The following is a 12186-nucleotide window of genomic DNA, read 5'->3' as shown; positions in this document are numbered from 1 at the left end:
CTGGACGCTAACATTTTTGTCAAATTTCACCTTACCTCCACTCTCTATGAGCACATCCAAAAGTTCGTCCATCTGCTGACTTCTGGTCAGTTGCTGTAATGGTAATAAAAGTAAACAAAAAGTGATTATTTTTATTAATTGAACAATGTTTTAATTTGAAATTAAATCCAATTACATTTAAAGATTTTACATAAAAAGATGCAAGCTCTCAAGCAGACTGCTCAGACTTGCAGAACAGTGTTTTTGTGATATAAACATTTATTGGAGACAGACCACAATTTATTGGTTGAGATAAATCTAAGTGGACAATACTACTGTCCACTAGCTAGATTTTCTAGTAAAATTTGTCTGCCCTGCAGTAACGTTAGCTTGTCAATCAAGTGAGGCAATTGAGGTATTGTAAATGAACGGGGAATTAATTCTACAACATACTTTGGGATTAGGCTTGCTGTTAATGTACATATATATCCATGTTACCCAAACGATGAATCCTACTGACTTTGGTGATCTCTTGACTTTACTACCACCAGCAGGTCAAAATTTTCATATGTTTGATAAAATATCGCAACATCTATCAGATGGATTGTCCCAAAGTTTGGTACAAATGTCCATGGCTCCCAGATGATGTGTCCAACTGACTTTGGTGATCCCCTAACTTTTCCTCTTCTGTCACTCTGAGGTTAGTATTTGTGGTTAGGACATTAGCATTTAGGTTAAAGCACTGCTGTGCCTTCGCTCAGCCTCACTGAGCCGCTAGCATGGCTGTTGACTCTTAAAATTGTGAATCTGTCCTATATTGTGATAGCCTTTGTCAATGACATGAGGGCTGCTAAAGACCAGAAATTGAACAGGCCTATCTGATCCTGATGGTAAACTGTATTAGGGCAGAGGCAGAAGTCTCAGAGATATCTCAATACCTCTACAATAAAAGATAAAGTGTCTACCTACGTATCTACCGAAACTAGCATAGCTAGATACCACTAAAGATAAGAAATCATTTTTTGTTTCTCTAATTTGCATGAACTGACTGATTAAAAATGCAGTCTTGCTAAGTTTTCTACATTAGCTTTTCTAGGTCAGCTAGTGAGCTAGTACCCCTGGTTACTTTCCATTTTCAAATTGCTACAGTGTAACTATTGTAGTGTGTACTAAAACATGAATGTCATGGTAAAAATAGCAGCTTACATCATGTTTTATATATTTTGACTGAATGATTGGCCTTTACCAGCCAGCTACTATAACCCAAGCAAACTGAAGGTGAGATCGATACTAACATTGATATTGCTTTTTAGTACTTAAAAAAATCTGATGATGGTATATTGCCCAGTACTTCTTTGGATAAACCCATGACAAACATTTTTGATAGGGATTTTTTTTTTAAGAGTTGTGACCAATTGTGTGTACTGAATGGAACATTTTACAGTTGAAAATGAGGTGGTGGACAAACTATGTAATTGAGACATTGTCTCTAAAATACAAACATACAGTATGTTTGACATTTCGGTACTCACATTTATTATTAATTATTGGCCGACATATAGACTGATAATATTAGCCGAACCAATGTATGTGAGATTTAAACTCAACTCAACCAATAGAGTTATATCTGCCCTCAAGAAATGTTTATGTCTAAAACACAATGTGCTTCAAGCTTGGTAAAGGTTGAAAAAAGTCAGTGCAGTGGACAAGGCGATGGATGAAAAACAGAGGTGCAATACAGGTGATGGACTTCAAGAGACCAAAAGAGAAGACAGAAAAAAGTGGAATTAGACCAACGCCGATAGGTAAAATAAAATCTATGTCCAGCCATTATCTACTGAATTTTAGCATGGACTTGAATTTACCTGCTTGACTGCATCCTCATAGCATGGGGGCTGTCTTAAGTCAGATGCAGCTGAATCTGAGCTACTGAAGGCAGGGGTAGAGACCTGGCACTTTTGGCCAGCATGACGAGGAGAGGGCAATACTGACATCTATATGAAAAATAGGTGAGAAGTGACATTAGCCTACCAATTAGAGTAGGGTGCTTACTGAATGTGAGTGTATTACAGATAAAAAAGCATAGAGAACAACTGATTAGGCCCTCATGACTGAATAAACTCATCACCTTAAACATTACATTTTAATAAAAGGGTTGGCGTTGTGTTCTTGTAAAGGAAAAGTCACTGACATGTGAGGGAATTTGTGATAAAGACAGATGAACTCATTTTCAAAGAGCAGAGATATGACAAGAGTGACATGAACCTCAAAACAGAAGATGATTGTTGAGAGTCAGAGACAGATCACAAATTAATGGAAGAAGGAGAAAAATGGTTACATGAACGTGTGGTGATTCAGATAAAGTACATGACATTGACATGACAACATCACATTGCTCTTATTTGTTGACATTTTATTTACCTTTGGTTGCATATTAGGGTTCTCAGCCTTGGCTGAGCCGTTGTGGTTAAGGCCACAATCAGCTGAGTTGGGAAAGACTCCCTGAAGGCTTCTTTGGTCAGAAGGATAAGAACAGTTCAGTGGCTGGCCACCACTCTTCTGCTGAATCTGTAATTAGCCGCAGGTGATGTAAACGTGTGTTAGAAAACATCATACATAATAGAGAGAACAGGTACAGTACATTAAGCAAACATCCAGAGTGGTTATATTTCATTTTGGGTGCAGTATGATACAAATTTTGAAAGTGAATCATGGTTGGGGTTTTCCTTAAGAGTAACTAAACACTAAATCCACTTTTTTGAGGTGGCAAAGTACAGTCACTTTAACATACTTAAGTCAAATGGTTCTGGTGCCAGTCTGCTGCCAAGGCAACACTACGTTCACTTTGATCTGGGCCACCCCATTAAGATTTAAAAAACAGAAATCAACACTGTAGTGTGGAGAATCCTACATCGCTCTCTGATTGCCAGTCAGTAGACATCTGACTCTGGCTGTCATTCATTTTTCCAATAAACATGTAAACATGTTATGTGACACAGTCACAGTTGGACCACTTCTACAGCTTGGATTGACATACAACTATGTTGCCAAACTACGTTGATAAAAAGTGGAAGGTTTGTGATTGTGTACATAAAAGACTTTGGGGTAGAAATTAACTACGACCCCCAAGGTGCATTTCGACAAGGAACAAGTAGGTGGAAGCTAGAGATTACAGTGTTGAGAGAACTGAGTTTACAATCTGTAGCATAAATCAGTTTATTTTTAATTTCTTGGACACTGTCTCCTGTGTTTCTATATTCAGTAATATTAGGAGATCATTTAAAGAAAAAATAATATTGTGAACACAGAATGGGGAAAAACACCTCCTGTACCAGCAGCCTTCACAACTCTATAGAACTGCAGTAACATATGTAACTCTGGACCATTTGAACCTGTTAAGGTATTAGTATGCTTCAACGGAAGTTCTTGGATGGTCAAACATTGTGTGAACCCCCCACGTGCCACACCTGTTTTATATTTTCATAATTGGGAGGGGGAAACTAGTTAGTTATTTAAGTTAGATTGGCTGACTTCTGACCTTAAAGAGTGGTGCTTCTAAAGACATCATACCTGCATGTTGCGTGCTCTGTTATTGCCCTGGGGCTGGGGGTGACCGCAGCCGTCCCTCCCCAGCGGAGGTGAAAGCAGGTAGGGGTTATTAGGAGACGAAGGCTGGGGGCTACTGGAAGGCTTTCCAATGGGTGAGTCTTGTGGTGAGCACTGTGGACTGAGGAAAGCAGACATGGTGGAGGGGCTGCCAGAGGAAGGGGCTGTGTCCATACATTGCGGCCCACCGTGGCCCCCCATATTGGAGAGTGAAGTGTTGCAGTGTCCCATGTCCTCCATGCAGCTCCCAGGAGGGCTCTTGAGCTGTTTGGGAGAGGAGAGAGGGCAGCTGGAGGAGAGGGACATGGGCTCTTGTTTGATTGTCACCCCAAAGAAATGTTGGCCCATCATGGCTGGAGTCTGCTGGTGGTGCATGGAAGGGTGGTGGGACTGAGATGGAGGAGGGACGGGGTCCTGTGTTGCTCCATAGCAGCGTTTCCTCTTGTGGAGCTGCATCTTAAGCTCTTCAACCTGGTAAGCATGGTCACAAGGATAAATATGTATTTAAATATACTTGTTAATGCCCCTGTGCAAATATTAAAACTATACTTGGCAAGATTTTAGTTTGTAAATGATAACATGTATAATTTTGTATCTCTAATTCCTATTCCCCTTAATAAGACACCCCACACTGTAGATGACCACTGTTGTCAATATTCTGAGCTCAGTTCCAGTAGTGCAGTAAATAGTATCCCTAGTAATTGTGATTTTCCTACTGTGACATGTCAAAATGTGTGAAAAAGGCCTGCGCATTGGGGTGACAGCCTATCACAGCTAGAGTCTCTAACACAGGTTATTTTTAGACTGACACACTGATATCACCCACCTGTCTCTGCTCCTGGTGCAGCTTCCACGTCAGCTCCTCAATCACCTTCTGCTTTTCCACCAGCATTTTATCTTTTTCAGCTTCCAGGCCATCCATACTTCCACCCTCCCCTGCCCTGGGTCCTCCCAGGCCGTCCTCCATGTTGAGCTGAGCCGGGGACGGCTGCAGGGCGAACTGCGGGGGCGAGGACATGGGCACGTCGCTGAAGCTGTCGGGGAGCGAGCCGCTGAGGGACAGCTCCGAGGAGGCCGGCGAGATGGGAGGTGTGGAGGAGGTGCTAGGGTAAGGGTAGTAGCCTCCCTGGGACAGGGCGCTGGAGGAGGACGGGGACTGGTAGGAGGACAGGGACCCCGTGGGAGTCACAGGGAAGGTCACAGTGGTGATGTCGGAGGAGCCTGAGGGCGAGGACCCTGCGTTGGAGTCCTTGAAGGGCCGGAGTCGCTCGATGAGGGCGGTCTTGGTGCCAGAGACGGGCATACCACGAATACGCAGGTGCTGCCTGAGCTCTGATACCTTACATAGCAACAACAAAAAAAAAGTTATTGACTTAGATTTAGATAAAACTTGTCTCTAAGTCATGCAGACACTTGTACGGTATTTCTAGTACAGTGTAGTGTACATTTCTTTCCATTAACACCCACTTTTAGGTCGTCCAGATTGGCTGGCAGGGGCCCAGGTTTGACTGGTGAGATGTTGCTTTGGTTGGGGTATGTGTTCTTGACCGGAGAGGACGAGTTGCTGTTGGCTGTGCTGGACGGAGCGCTGGAGGTGCAAGCTGATATCTGCTCACTGGTTCCTCTAGAGTGGGACAAATCAAGTGGTTTAGTCACTTACTTTCTAATAAGGCACCATTTATAAAGGGTTTATACACTGTAACTAACGGCTTTATTAATCTTACTGAAACTTTAACTAATACATTATAAATCAGTTTTCAGCTATTAATAAGACATATGCACCTAAACCAACTACATTCACTGATGAAAACCATTAGATCATGTGGTTGAAAGCTCCTGAAAAAGCAAGTAAGGTGGACCTTTAGGTAAGATCTTTCTAATATTTGTCCAGCAGTGTGACTTACTTCTGGGTCTGTGCTGGTGGGTGGGGCTGGTAGCTGAAAGCGGGCTGCCGCTGCTGAGCCTGGACCTGTGCCGGTGTCTGCGGAGTGTGTGTGTGCTGCTGTGAGTGCTGCGTCTGTGAATGTGTGTGAGCGTGTTTCTGCTGGCTGAGGATCTGCAGCTGCAGGAAGAGCTGCTGCTGCTGGAGGAGTCGGGCGTAGGCCGAGTCCATGGGCGGAGGAGACTTCTCGGCCTTCTGGTCCGGAGGAATGTACTGGTGGTACTTGAGCTTCTTGACTTTGGGCTTCACATCTTTGGGCTTCTTGTGTCGGTTCTTGTCTGACGTCTTGGACTGTTGAGAGGGAGGGAGGTGAGATAGTATCAACATGCAGGCTAATGGTGTTAACTTGCCATTTGCACAAGTTTTAAATGTGTTTAAAGTCAAAAAACAATCAAAGTTCATTGTTTAAGGATTTTCCAACCTTGACAATAGCAGGAACAGGTATTGGAGGAGTAGCTTGGCTGTTGTTAGCCCCAGAGAGTCCTTCATCCTGGCTTTGATCAGGTGGGTCTCTGGTTGTGCCCCCCTGTTCACAAATAAAAACAAGATATGATTTGTAGTCTAACTATCAGATAGACAGATATACTTCATTGCTTAAGTCCTCTATGTCCATCCAGAGCCTCTCCAACAGACCAGTCCCTCAAATGTACATTCTTAAAATGAGTATCTAATGAGGCATCCTGACTAAAACCAGTCTGCGTTTTCACCAATATGTCTGTCTAGATAAAGGATCAAATGCTGCTTAGATGTTAATGCACTGGTTATAATCTAATACTATGATACATACTGTATAATATAACAGTGCAGAGGTTATTCTGTCAGAATAATGAGTACTGTTGATGCTTTGCATGTAATACTTGCATGATTTTACAGAAGTAACATTTGGAATGCAAGAAAAAATACTTCCACCACTGTCTGTATGGAACATACATATATGTCTGCAAATAATGTTATCCATCTGATAGTTGAGATATTTCAGTTGGTACCAAAGTGGTGGGCTGACTGACAGATAGACACAGACAGTGCCATCCCTGGTGCCACACTGCTAGCATGGCTATAAAGTAATGGATGGATTAATCTGTTACAACAATAATCATTAGTTGCGGCAGTAGTTTTAATTGTAAATTACAGAACAAATACAAACAACAAAGAAACAACAGAAAAACACCAGAACCTTTGGGGACAGCTGTTCAACCAATTGAAATTAAATACTCAAAAAAGAAAGACTTATGAACTATTGACTGTGGACGCATAATAAAATGTTAATATACATTGTCTTTTCCAAAATAACCAGTTTCAGCTGCATATAAACAGCACAAGGAAGATACAGTACATGACCTGAACGCATCACACAGTTGCACACAGAGAATATATTTTACTACCCTTCCTGCTCCATTTCATGAGCTGAAGTAAGTTTCACTCAAACAGGTTTATCCATTGAGCTGTTTTATGATCTCCATCCACTGACAAATGCTTTGTGCCAAATGATATTAAACAATCACATATAAAAATAACTGTCTTTTTGCTATTGTTGTCTTAGATTTGATCTATGTTAGTCTAAATGTGTCTGTTGATTTGAGGCATGGAGATGTTGACTGCTACAAGTCAGTTTGTAATCCAAATGGAATAATTATTACCAAAAATGCACGTGTATCGACGTTTCCAAAAAGTATTCCAAAAAGCTTTAAACAGACATTTCAAACTGACATGAGACAGTGAGAGCTGATGATTCATTTGGAACCAGTCAGAGGCAGCAGACTAACACATATAAACAACCCTGTTCTGGCATTAATTTCAAAAGTGACCGTTGCTGACGGCGACCGTTGGAATGAGGTCATTGTGAGTGAAAGGTAAGCAGTTAGGAAATAAAGGCAGCTGTGCCGGCAGGATGGCGCAGCGTGCAGGAATGTGACACCTGCTTAGTTCAACTCAGTCCAACGGTCAGTGGATAACAGAGGACGTTGAGGATGGTGGTGTAGCTCACTCTGCCGCCACAGGGGGGCAGAGCGAGCACAGACATGACGGAGCAGAACAGCAGTTGAGGTGAAACAGAGTCTGAGTAAAAGAAGGGGAAACAGCAGGTAAAAAAAGGGACTTGGGGGGGAATAAAAAGATTAATAGGTGTTTTACCTGTCGTGTGCTGGTGAGGGCAGGTGAGGAAGAGGAGGAGGGTGTGCTGCCGACGGCCTCGGACGAAGGGCAGGCTGAGCCCTGAGACTCGTCGCTGTGGTGCTGCTCCGGAGACAGACTCTCACTGCTGCTGTCCTCCTCAAACGCATACGAGTCCTCTTGTTTAGGGAACTTACCATGGTTTACTGTAAGAGAGGAGCAAAAAGAGAGAGGTGGGAGGTCAGTCAGGTGGTCTGATCACCTAGAGATAACTGAGATGAGGAGGAGGGTTAAGGGATGATCCCAGTTAAATACATCATAGATGTTTTTCTCAAAATTTTCACGAGTTTAGATTTCAATCCAAGACTGTATCCATACATCACACTAATAATAGATAACTGTACAGCCGTAGATATAATAGTGCAGAGGCAGGTTTTGTTAAAGACTGGATTAGTCAAGCTTGTCTGAAAAGATGATTATAGGGTTCATCATTATGTGGCATAGCAAATCAATAAAATATAAATACAAGAACTTCATAGTTTTGACCATGGCTGCAACTACTGATTATGCTCATTTATTTTTAGTTTAGTTTTAGTTTGGTCAGCACAATGTAAGAAAATAATGACAAATTGTCTATTAGAGGCCATGGTGACATATTGAAATTGCATGTTTTGTCTGACAAGTGGTCCAAAACCCAAATACATTCAATTTATGACCAAGAAAACCAGAAAATTTTTTCCAGCTGTCTTTTATCTATAATCAAAATGACAAAGAATTACCAAATGAATAACCAATTCATTTTCTACAAATCAACAAACTGATTAATTGACTTATTGTTTCAGCTGTAGTTTTGACAATCATTGTTAATAATTATGATGTTGTTCTCACTACTGCACTGTAATTGCTGATATCTGGGAAAACATGGTGACATTGCTAAAAAAAGAAGTCCGATGGGGAAAGAAGCAACTGATCTAAACCATTTTATTTGGAGGGAAAACCAAACCTGAGCACGACTGACATGTTGCTAATAATTCTTTGTTGCACATGGAAACAGTGTAGCTAAAAGATGCACGTTGTTTATGATGTATGTTCCCTACGTGAGCAGTGGTATTCACACACTGCCTGTCTGTCATTGACACTCAGCCTAGAGGTGTTACGCTGTGTGGGTGAGAGACTGACACGTCCACTTTACATCCTGATTGGCCGGGCTGATAGAGGGCACAGTTTTGATTGGAGGAGCTAAGAGCGCCTATCTAACAGAGCTGAAGGGAGAGAGCCCAGAGGGGGAGGTGGTAAAGGTTGGTTTGTATTTGTGTGTGTGTGTGTATGTGTGTGTGTGTGTGTGTGTGTCTGTGTGCGCGTGCAGAGGTATAAGATTCTCTTTTTGCATCCAAACATGTGACAGGCAGGAACAGACCCTGGTTTCAATCACAGCACCAGCCCCATTCTGTGCAACTCAATGACCTCCCAACACACACACACACACACACACACACACACACACACACACACACACACACACACACAGCTTAACACACAGCTTAGTCTAGAGCATTGTCCTAAATGCCATTTCCTCCCACCTGTTCATGTTTAACTCCTCGATCACTGGTTCTCTCTCCCCTCCTCTCTCTCTCGCTCTCTCTCTCACACACACACACACACACACAAACACCAACACACATACACTGACATACGTTAGTGCATATTCTCTCAGCTATATACAGTCCAGTACATGCTGTTTTCCACGAGTCTTTAAGTCAATTTGATGTCACCGGGAGATTGAGCTGGCAGAATTACAGGAAATCTGCAAGCCGTGGACACTTCCGTTTTTCAAGTGGCTGGTTTAGGAGTTACGGCGGGTCACATAGTTTCCAAAATTACCGGACAGAGGTTGAAACAATCGTTGGGAGTGTTGTGTTCAGGGATATGGAGCTTTAAGGTGAGGGGTTAATGCTGCAGGCGAGGGGAACGCAGCAGCCTGGTCCTGTCACGCAGCTTTGTAGGTGGCTCGCTGGAGCCGCGCAGGCCAGTTAAAGCTGAGACACAAAGCAGAGAGGCGGGGAGGTAGGTACAAACATACACACAGGTACGCCCACACACACACACAGATGCACTCAAACTCAACCACACACTTGCTTGCACACACACACACACACACACTTCTAAAGAAAAGGGTGGAACCAAATACAGCTGCTGTTCATCTCAATAAAGCATGCTCCCCTCCTCCTGCAGAGGTAGTGTAAACCAGCTGACTGCAGCCTTTACGCAATATGTTTACTGGAAGCTCAAGGGGGCAAACATAAAACTGCTAAAACGCCCAAGTCTAAAAAACACTAGATGCACTGTCGGGAATGATATAGAGAGAGTGAGTAACATGTCGGGCATTAGAAGACAAACAGTCTGAGGCCTGACGCTCTGCTCAGTGCTAAATCAATGGAGTGTCTAAGCTTTACATTTCCTGAAATCAAACACTGGACAAGCGGAATATTTCAAGAGGGCTCCCCAAACACTTCAATCTGCAATATACATTTATTGTATAAATCCTGTTGCCAAAGCACCTCTTTTTAAAGAAAACGTGCCTTTACTGAGCTAAAATAACAGCATTTCTGGAGATCCAGACTGGCCTCTAAAAATATAAATAATATTCTGTCTGTAAGAAATGCAAATAAAAGTAAAGAATAGAGAAAAATAAAGTAAAAAGTAAATCACATTAAAGAGGAAGAACAGGAAATGGGTAGTTTGGTGCCACTTTCAAATAAGTCACCCATTACAAAGGATTTATAAGTTTATTAGTGGTTGATAAATAATTTATAATGCTTTAAAAATCAGTTTTAATCTATTAATAAGAATGAATTTGGGGCTGCTGGGTCGTGTTTATACTGTCCATTTGGTAAGGCAGCATTTATTAATGTTCATGGGTTTCTTACTTTCTAATAAGCTATCTAGTCTTCAGTTATGAATGTTAATAAGTAATAATAAAGGGTTTTTAATCCATCAGGTCTGCAGTTGTAAATGTTATTAAGTTAATATATCAATATTGAAGTAATCAAATGGTTCAACCACTCAAAGGGATTGTCAGTAATCTAGCAACCCAGACGTTGTTCTTATTACTAGTTTAATTAATAACTGATCTATGAAGCATTAGTACATTTTATTAAACATTGACAAAGCCAATAGTTATGGCTTATGAACCCTTTATAAAGGATGTATAATAAGGAAGTGGTTCCATTTGTTCTTATTCAACAACAGGCAAAATTTAGCTTAGAATTTAAGATTTAGCTAAAAGCTGCTAAACCTCGATCTAATATAAACTCTAAAAGTTAAAGATGCACTTCCTCACTTTTTATAGTGCCCAGTTGTGTTTATTTAAAATTGTGATTTGTGATGAGATTCATATTAACAGAGAGATGTATGGGGATTTGGGGGGTACTGTTGGTTGCTATAACAAAATCAGCAAAGTCTTTAAAGATATTTACTTGCATTAATGCTTTAAAGTGATACTGAATTCTTGCTATTGTCAGAAAAGCTTTCTGTGAAGGAGGAATGTCACATTTATAACAGATCTACAATAAACACTCTACTTTTAGTTGGTGCTTGTTTGACAAAATGACGTGGTTTTGTTGAAGTCCAGCAGTGCAGTCTTTAAAGTGCATGCTGGTTAGATTACTATCTCCAACAGAATGCTTTGTACTGCTTAGTAAATGACTTGAACAATGGTTTGTTAATACACACACACACACACACAATCAGGAGAGAAGCGTGTTCTCCTACTTAAAACAAACCGTCGCTGTGGGACTACCAAACACACACACACACACACACACACACACACACACACACACACACAGAGTCTGGCAGGTTGAGATGCAGGTGCGTAAAGGTGTGTTTTACTGCACGGCAGCATCTCTCTGCTGATACCTGTCATTGTGACGGCAGAGTCTAGGGGAATGATATTCTTTTGGACCAGCTCCAGTGGCCCCGGCCTGAGAGCCAGCTTCTCATTCAGGTCCTCGGCGAGCCGGGCTCGCTTTAGCCTCATCTGGGCCTCCAGAGAGGAGCCGTCTGAGACCAGGTCTGGATAACACACAGCAGGACCACACCATCAACAACACGGGACACACCAGGGAAACACTGACATACAAGTCTGTACTCAAGTTTATGTACAATTTTGGGAAACTTTAGTTGTTCTATTTTCTGCCACTTCTCCACTATGTTTTAGAAGGAAATATTGTAGTTTATTCCACTACATTTATCTGAAAGCTATAGTTACTTTATAGATTAAGATTTAGAGAATTTATGACCGTATGATACATTGGTCTATGGTACATTAAAGTATAGCCAGAATATTAAATTGTTTCAGTTAGCTTCTCCTTGAACACACACGACATTATATTCTGATTACACATTAATGCATCAGTGATAATAATCTGATTATATAACACTGACAGGGACTATTCTGCTGCATAATGAGTACTTTTACTTTTAGGGTTGTTTAAACAAGTTTAAGCAAATTTGAACGAACATGTAATTTGTTCATATTAATGTGAACA

At 41.5% G+C, this 12186-nt stretch overlaps 1 protein-coding gene across 17 annotated transcripts in view; it reads right to left on the bottom strand.

The window, feature by feature from the left end:
• The window catches only part of myocd (myocardin), a 164207-nt gene that overhangs the window by 3544 nt on the left and 148477 nt on the right, over positions 1-12186 (bottom strand). For 10 of the 17 annotated variants that reach the window (XM_044338789.1, XM_044338797.1, XM_044338790.1 and 7 more), the window contains 10 exons: positions 11555-11710; positions 7658-7842; positions 5949-6053; positions 5490-5818; positions 5053-5209; positions 4412-4924; positions 3550-4056; positions 2401-2547; positions 1845-1973; positions 36-93 (listed from right to left, as the gene is read on the bottom strand). In XM_044338789.1, coding sequence (XP_044194724.1) covers positions 36-93; positions 1845-1973; positions 2401-2547; positions 3550-4056; positions 4412-4924; positions 5053-5209; positions 5490-5818; positions 5949-6053; positions 7658-7842; positions 11555-11710 — 2286 coding nt within the window. The remainder of the gene's footprint in view (positions 1-35; positions 94-1844; positions 1974-2400; positions 2548-3549; positions 4057-4411; positions 4925-5052; positions 5210-5489; positions 5819-5948; positions 6054-7657; positions 7843-11554; positions 11711-12186) is intronic. The other 7 variants (XM_044338800.1, XM_044338803.1, XM_044338802.1 and 4 more) reach the window with 2 other exon arrangements.

Source organism: Thunnus albacares, chromosome 20 (assembly GCF_914725855.1).
Source record: "Thunnus albacares chromosome 20, fThuAlb1.1, whole genome shotgun sequence".
In the NCBI taxonomy this organism is placed as follows: Eukaryota; Metazoa; Chordata; class Actinopteri; order Scombriformes; family Scombridae; genus Thunnus; species Thunnus albacares.
This window is presented reverse-complemented; position numbering and strand designations above follow the sequence as displayed.